Source organism: Buceros rhinoceros, unplaced genomic scaffold (assembly GCF_000710305.1).
Source record: "Buceros rhinoceros silvestris isolate BGI_N320 unplaced genomic scaffold, ASM71030v1 scaffold21906, whole genome shotgun sequence".
Taxonomy (NCBI): domain Eukaryota; kingdom Metazoa; phylum Chordata; class Aves; order Bucerotiformes; family Bucerotidae; genus Buceros; species Buceros rhinoceros.
In genome coordinates, this window is record NW_010417391.1 from 41,119 (window position 1) to 49,540 (window position 8,422).

The 8,422-nt window shown below is 44.3% G+C and overlaps 1 protein-coding gene across 1 annotated transcript in view; it reads left to right on the forward strand.

Annotated features, from left to right (window-relative positions):
- SLC4A11 (solute carrier family 4, sodium borate transporter, member 11) overlaps window positions 1-8,422 on the forward strand; it is a gene marked incomplete at its 5' end in the record, with an annotated part of 62,907 nt that overhangs the window by 22,879 nt on the left and 31,606 nt on the right. The window contains 3 exons of the mRNA XM_010138202.1: window positions 3,724-3,955; window positions 4,599-4,661; window positions 5,189-5,270. Of these exons, the coding sequence (XP_010136504.1) occupies window positions 3,724-3,955; window positions 4,599-4,661; window positions 5,189-5,270 (377 nt within the window). The remainder of the gene's footprint in view (window positions 1-3,723; window positions 3,956-4,598; window positions 4,662-5,188; window positions 5,271-8,422) is intronic.

Here is an 8,422-nt window from a genome sequence, read left to right on the forward strand (position 1 = left end):
GGAATGCCAGAAAAGAACCTGGTATAGGTTGTATTCCTATAAACCTCCAACTGTGAAAGTACACAGAAAACATACAGAGTGGAAGCAGGTTGATATTAAATATCACGTGAAGTCTTGGTCTTTGGGACTGTGGCTCCTGGTGCTTTAAGCTGGGTTGACTCTTGCCTCATCTGCTGGTTGGAGGGGCTGACTGGCTGTGTGAAAACTTGTAGCATTGCTGATCCTGGTAAATTGCATATTGCAGGTTATAACTTGCATTCTTAAGTCTGTGTACCAAAGGTCTTGGGGGCTTTTTAGGGAATCTCAGAGAGCTCGTTAGCTCTGCTTTGCTTTAGGCCTCTAAGGCAGCTCAAATCCTGAAAAGCTGTATCAACAAGCTGAATTAATAAGGGGAGGAAAATGTGTAACAGCTTTAGTAGAAGAAACCTTCCCCTCAAGTTAAAAACAAAACAACAACAAAAAACAATTAAAAAATGTGAAATGAAATGTCCCCCCAAGAAATAAAACAAAACAACCCCCTCCCCAGCCAAACCCACCCCCACCAAACAGATTGAACGTTGTTTGATATGAAGTCATAAAGTTAAAATAAGCCATTCTGTGCTAAGGGACAGGAATGTCTTTGTCAGTAATTTGTCTTGTCTAATGCTAGTGCCAAGCTTCTCTGGGTTGTATGCACTTGACTGGAAGAAACCAAAGTACTTAATCACTTAAAGTACAAATTCTAAGCCCAAATGCAGGATCTGCCTCTGATAAGAAATAGTTGGAAGCTGCTAACACATCAGTGTCTCTTCTATTCTATTTTTCTTTTTCAGAGCTGTAGGGTGGTTGTGTTTCTGGCCTGTAGTTCATGCTTGAGCATTTTCATGCGCTATTGAGCAACAAATGCCAGACATCTAGCATGCTTTAGCAGGGCTTGAGAGAAAGTACTATTGCCAGGTTTTGCCTGTAGGGAGGACGAGTGGAAATTTTGCACTTCAAATGCGTAGGAAATTGGGACCTGAGTCACAGAGGAGATGGCTCCAAGTGTCTACGAAAGAGGAATCGCCAGCAGAAAAGTGGTCATGCCAGAAGATTTGCTGGAGATGTGTGTCCCTGAAAGGTTCTCCCTGTCTCTGGTGGTAGTCTGTGGTTCTTGCGCCCATTCCAGAGTTCTGGAAGGGCAGTCTGTGTCTAGGGCAAGTTGCTATCTGGCATGGCACTCGGTAGGCCTAAGTAAGGAGAAGCTCCTTGACGTGGTTTGAACTATTTAATCACCATCAGTGTGTTTCTGAGAGAATTGGCCCAAGTGACTATGGCAACAACACAGAGATCTGCTCAGGAGGACATGCTTTTTGGACACACCTTTTCATAAGGTTCTTGCAGTGACTGTAAGTGGAAGTGTTCTCCAGAGCAGCCACCCAGCAGAGAACCTGCATTTTGTGCCTTCTTGATGAGTTTTGAGAGCTCTTTTTTGCATGGATAGACCTGCCAAAAGTCAGGGGAGGCTGTTTCAATGTGTTTCCCTTTCTTTGGCGCAACAGCCTCTGGTTTTGCCATGATGCAATGTGCAGCTTTGCAATCAAGGATGCTCACCACTATTAAAATGGCTCTTGGACAGCTGATTTGGGTTTCTTGCTAAGCAGTTTCCAGCATGAAGTTTCCAGCATCAGGTATCCTGGTGTGACTTGACTATCTAGCTAAAAATATTTGTGAATGAGCAATCATTAATCTCTCCTGAAACCACTGGGTGTCCTGGCTGGAACTGTTCTGTCTGAGCTGCCGTACCAGCGCTTCCTCTAATTCGATTTTGGTTTGTCTCGGAGTGATGTATGTATATCCTCTCATGGTGGCTGGTTGCCTTGCTGTGTTTAATGTGTGTATCTTCCCCAATGTTATGAGAGAAAATAAAGCTGGGTATTGCCCCTATTTCCTATAGAGGACCAGAAGCAGTGTAATGAAACAGGACTGAGGTGTGGGCAAATTACTTTCCTAAGGCATTGCCTGAAGCCTGTGGCAGACTTGGAGCTGAATCCTTATGACTTACTGCTGACAGTGCTGTCCTGCCACAACGAGCAAATGATGCTGTCATGCACAGCTCACTGGGGCATCAGTGGTGATTGAGATGATGTGGGCACATAATAGCTCTCTTCTGAATGCCTTTGATTAATTTCTGCTGCCCCTCAACTTTCTGCTTCTGCTCTTCTGCTTCTGGTGGCTTCTCTCATGCGTGGGAGAAGTTGGTGATGTGAAGCCAGTCTTGCTTTTTTAAAAGCTTCTCAGCACTGTGGCACTCCTGATGCTTTCAGCCTTCCTGATGCCTCCATGGGTACCTCCTCTGCTGTCCACCGTGTTAAATCCTGTCTAGATTGTTTGGCCTCTTTGCTGCTTGAACCTACATCCTAAGTTGGACTCCCCATGCCAGACCAGCTGAAGTGAGTTACCTTTGGGGAGTGGCTGCTGGTCATACGGTGACCCTGTGAGCACCAGTGTCACAGGTGGTGATAGGTGTTCTAACCTGTGTTCCTGCAGAGATGATTTGACACTGACTTGGCTGCTTGCAGTTATATGGTCTTTTTTAGGTGGAGTTGTAATGTAACTGTGTTGCCATCTCCTCTTCTAAGAGCAGATGGTAACAAAGCCTTGGGGGTGGGAGCTGAAATCCTCCAGAGAACCCTCCCTCTGAAGGATGCTGTGTAAGAAGTGATTGATGCAAAGTAAAACAGTGCTAATTGCAATGGATGTGTACTGACAACTTGATAGTTGCTGTGATAATTACAGTAATTAGTGAGATGGTGGCGTTTTTTTTTCCTCTGTGTCTAGGCTATAAATGGAACAGGTAGAGAGGGTATGTGTGAGAGGAGGAGATCTGTGAGTCAGGCTCTGGGGTAGTCCTGTAATTTGGGGGAGAACGTGCCAAGGTGCTGGTTGTGGAGGCACCTTGGTGTTAGATTTTAAAAGCAATTCAGAACTTGATTCACAGCTGACAAACAGGGAAAGGAGTTGAGGTTCTGTAGCACAGCGTGGCTGTCTGTTCCACTGCAAGGCCAACAAGTCTGGGACACCAGAGGGAACCAGCAGAGAGCTGAGACAGTTTCAGTCTCTGTCCACTGTGTATGTGGGGTTTGTTTGTTTTTCCCCTCATTGATTCAAAACTAAATGAAACCTAATAGAAATTTAGGAAGTGTCAAAAAAAGGTGATCGGCTAGATGGCATTCCCCATCTCCTGCCTCAAGCTCCTTAACTGGGAGCACTGGGGAGGGATGGCTCCCAGTTTGAGAAGTGGGTTAGGTTGCACTGAGATGCATACTGGCAATTTTTCCTTCTGCTGCGAGACCATTTCTTGCAAATAACTTTTCCCACATTTCTGCAAACTTCTTGAATTATTTAAACCTAAAGAGGATTTTAAAAGCTACCTTAAGCAATTTTGCTTTTAGGCTAAATTGTGTGCTTTATACTAGACAAAAAACCTTTTTTTTTTTTTTTTAATTCTGCTTCGTATGTGAAGATATAAATGGTGCCTACGGGCACTCTGTTAGGATAAGCCTAAGTGCAAATCTTCAAGGCATTAATGCACCAATGTGTAAAATTCCTTTCCTTCTGTGATCCAAATGGGCAAAGCGGTTCTCCAGGAGTGTTGGTTGGGTGGCAGTTACCTCAGCAAAGCTGCTTGTGAACTACATGTACCTTAGGCCTTTGCTGTTAGGAGTTGCTCATAGCTAATGCTCTGACCTCTTCTTAACGCAGTACCTGAAATTAAAGAATTTTGAGGAGGAAGTCAGAGCCCACCGAGACCTGGATGGTTTTTTGGCTAGAGCCAGCATCATCCTTGATGAAACAGCCACCTCCTTGGACGATGTTCTTCGAGAGATGCTGAAACATTTTGCTGAAGATCCTGAGAACATGGAGCCAAGCTGCAATTTTGAAAAAATCATGAGCACTTTATTCACGGATTCAGGGACCCCACGAGAAGGGAATGGTAATCGCCTTTTGATTTGCTTTCATCTGAGTGTTACTATTAAGTAGTCATCCTTTCTGCTGGTGTAGTGTTGAACACTCACTACTGAGGGGTGCCCACACTTGCATGTCACACGTGGCACTGGGGGTTATTTTTCCTTTTCACTCACACTGTAGGATCTCAGGTCTCCAGGGTTTTTATGTTTTGGTGGAGTCTTGGCCCTATTTCATCAAGATGACTTCAGGTTTTCTCTGGGGTCAGGAGTCTACAGCACTGGAGTGGCTTGTCTGTTTGGACCCATTAGGTGTGCTTGTCCTCAGATAAGTGTCTGATGCTCTTCTGAGGAGACACCAGCAAGGGTCTCTGCTGAAATATAGCTCCTTTGCCTTGTGATTCTCCATCTGAATTCTCCCAGGCCAGGGAATTTTGCCTGCTTTGGATGAGTAATTGGTTGGGGAGGGCTGAGCCTTCACATTGCTCCCAGCCCACTGGAATGGATGAGAGGTGCTTTGTTATGCTCCAGAAACCCAACTAGGGCAGCCCAAGCCATTGTTGTTGGCTCATGTGTCACCTTAAGCTATCAGCAAATGTCATAGCGTAGTCTAAACTGCTACCTTTTAGCCCAAGATGTAAAGAAGCTTAACTAAGCATTGTTTCTCTGTAGGCACCCATGACGTTTCAGAGTCAACAGGAATGAATATACAAACATGTACATCGCACCTCAAATGTAACTGTCACAGCCTGAGTGAATTTGTTTAACAGATATGTCAAGTCCTGAGCATGTAGTAAGCATGTTCATGCTTTGATTACTTCTTGCTACCTGTCTTAGAGCTTTGCCTTTATAGTCTATTTAATGTAGGCTTTTGCCTATAAAGAAAAATTGAGCAGTGCCATAAAATGAGATCAGTAATTGGGAAGAGGGTGAGAGAGGGCAGGGTGTTCAGAAGACGAGGCCTCTTGAAGTCCTGTCTGTGCGTGCATTGCATAATGCTAATCTAATAACCTAATATTGCAGTAGGTTGATGTTGGGAGGGGAAAGCAGCTGCATTTCCAAGCTGTGAACAGTTTAAGGACAGTACTGAAAAGCATCAGGATGAATGTTTTTATCTTGCTCTGTCACCTCCCTACCCTTGCATCAATCCACTGTGCAGATAAGTTCATACGCTTGGTCTTAGTACTCAGCTTCCATTTGGAAGGAGAAGTTGCAAACCAAACATGGACGGCCTGTAACGTTTCCCTTTCTTCTTTTCCTAGTTCACCTCTTATCAGATACAATTCAAGGGGTCACAGCAACAGTCACAGGGGTGCAGTATCAGCAGTCCTGGCTCTGTATTATGTAAGTACCTGGGATGGATTAGCAGAATCCACTGCTAATCCACTCAAAACTTGTAACTTTTTCTGCTGCTGGGAAGAACAATGGTTCCAAATGTGCACTTGTTAGTCAAAACAGGGATGCCCTCTCCATCCATTCTGGCCTGTGGGATCTCCATCTCAGAAGTGGGCACCTTCTCTTTGCAAATGGATGAGTAGTAGCCTGGACAGAGGTGACCACAGTCTCTCCAGGGCATTAAGCTCTTGGATGCCATCAAAATCTGGTGTTAACAAGCTAAGAATGCTGAAAAAAAATTGGGCCAGAAAATGCTAATTGCTGAGAACTGTTTAAAGAGAGGGATTTCTGAAAGGGACAAAGCAGACTGGTTCGTGGACTGCTTTGCCTGCCAAAGTCTGGGCCAGAAGATTTCTTAGGTCCTTTGATGAAAACATCCAAACTTTGGAACTGAAAATTGGAGTCAAATTCCAGCACTAGTTAGACACTGATTACTTTGTCAGACAATTAATTCAGATGCTGATTACTTGTCAACACTGTTAAACACTGGAACAGACACTTAAGACAGTAAGGACTCTGTCACCTGGAATTTGAGACCTCGTGGCTTCACCCCAGCTTCCACTTGACCAAAACTGGGTTTTGAAATCATTGTCTCAAAGTCAAACATGGTGGGTGAGCCAAACTGTCCCTTTACAGAGGAAGGCCAGAACCCGAGTCACTGAGCCAACCCAAGTGATGTGATTTGCCTTCTGTCTGTTGCTTTGTGCATATGCAGCCTCTAAGTCAAGTTGTCAAGAAATGCGTTAATTCCCCAGAAAAATTACTGGGATGTGTTGGAAAGGTGCCTGAAGGCTTGGGGAGTGTGTGCACATATTTTAGCCTTCACAGCCAGTTTGCTAGGAGAACTGTCACAATAGCTTTCCAGCCATGAGCAGTTCTTCTCCTACCCTCTGCTTATGGCTGGAAAAAACCTAGAGTATTTTGCCTTGGAAATAGCTGGGTTTTTAGAAAACAAACAAGCAAAACACTGACAAACAACAAAAAAATCCTCACTCCCTTTCTAATCTCTTGTGAAAGAGCTAGACATTGTCTCTGTAAAAAGGAACCTATAGCGGATTGGGGGTCTGTTCTATGAATTAAGTGAACTGCATAATGTCTGTGCCAGCTCTACCCTTACACCTGGCATGTACAGAGCAGCTTCCACAAAGAATATGAGTTCATACAGTAAAATGGTCTTTCTGTTCTGATCAAGAGGGCTTTTGAGCAGTTTTCCATGCTTTGGATGGCATAGCTAGCGTAGCAGCAATAAAGATACGTACATCCTACTCCAGGAAGGGTGGAGGGTAGAAGTTTCTGCCATGGCATGTCACGTAGCTCTATGGAGAACTTTGGAGCATGTTGCCTTCATAACAAAGCATTTCTAGAGGTCATGATACAAGTGCTGTGATTATATATATGGAACTGCAAAGGGTAGGTTCCGCCTGTCTGTAGGAAGTGTGCCAAAGCTTTAAACACATCCATGTGAGTAATACAAGCTTCTACGACAAGACATGATTTGAAAAATAAGCTTGCAGCCCGAAGGTGTCTTGTGCAAAACTTTCCTTGTTTCTTCCTTTTATTACTCTGAAGAGCAAGAAGAAAGTGGTGGGAAAGCAGTGATGAGTTATTACCTATAATTATCTAATTATTGTGCTGTATTTCTGCTGTAGCTATTGTGCAACAGATTGTGAACCGTATTTTTAGAACTTACATTTTTCTTGAAGTCAGATTGCAAAACAACTTCCAAAAGTCTGAAACAAAAAGAATTTATTGATGAAAAAATTTTCAATATGAGTGGGAAGAACCTTTAAGATATCTGTGGTTCTTTATCCTCACATTTAGTCTATACTCTTTGCTGAATTTTAAATCAGCAGTGATGGTTTTTGTGCACCTTAACTAGCTTTTTATTCCTAGTGGATGAGAGAAGGTTGAGTATCCTGACAGGATGATATTAATGAGGAAGAGCAGCTCAGAGATGCGGTTTTGGTAGTTGCTTCTGCATCGATTTCAAGGGGAAGTATTAAAGCCAAAATTAGCTTAGAGTCAGAAAGAAAAACCTCGTGTAGGATTTCCACCGAGCTGTGCAGAGCCTGGCTGCAGAAGAGCATTCCTAATAATGGACACACAAATTTGGTTCCCTCCCTCTTCTGTGCTGGGGAGAGGGCTGCTCTTTATCTGACTTAGCTTCCGTGGGAAGAGTGGTGGGGAAAACACGAAATGAAGTAGCTCTACTGCTTCTGGTGGTATCAGTGCTTTTCTGAGAGTTTCAGGTCTATTGAACCACCAGCAAGGTCACATGTACTATATGGTTCTGGGCTATGGCCACATGACAGAGCAAACCGATGAGGAATTGAAGACCTTGAGGTTTGAATGTTCCACTGCAGCTCAGGAAAACAACTGGCTTCTGATACCCTATTGGGTAGCCCCTATAGGGCTTTTTTTGTCAAAAATGATCAAAACCTGGTCTTGCTGAAGCCCTGTCAGGGTGCATAAGCTTATGGAAACCTTGAGACTCCATTATGAAAATTCTGTGTAACTGAAAATAGCAGAGTACTGTGTGCCCAACTAACCAGCACTCTTCAACTCTGGAAGACACAAACTGGCATGGAGATCTCTTGCTGCTTCAGTGTGAAGCTGCTGGTTCACCATTCCATTAGAGAACTCAGGGTGAGAGATAGCCAAACCTGTCCCAGATTGAGGTGTGCTGAACTGTTACACTCAGACTTACTCAGTTATTTAGCATGAGGAAGTTCTGCTGATAGTAGGAGCTTAAGGAGGCACTTTGGTACCCAACCAGCATGACTGCAGCAGGTGGATGTACTGCCAGGAGTGTGCTTGGAGTTCCCCATGAACCATCCAGGCCTCACTGTGATCCAGAGCGTGGAGGTGGTAAACTGGATGATTTGTACATCTGGATCAGGAAACTTGGGGAAGGAGCCCCTGGGAGAATGCTCGCACAGTTCTGTGGCTTAAAAAGCCCAAGGAAGCTGCCCCCTCCCCTTATCCAATGGGAGAGTACATGGAGCAGCGGATCTCATCACAAGCCAAGTCCTATCATACCTAATTGCTTCTTTCTCTGTCTGACAAATGGAGATGCAGATGCCTGGTTTTAAATTCCCCCC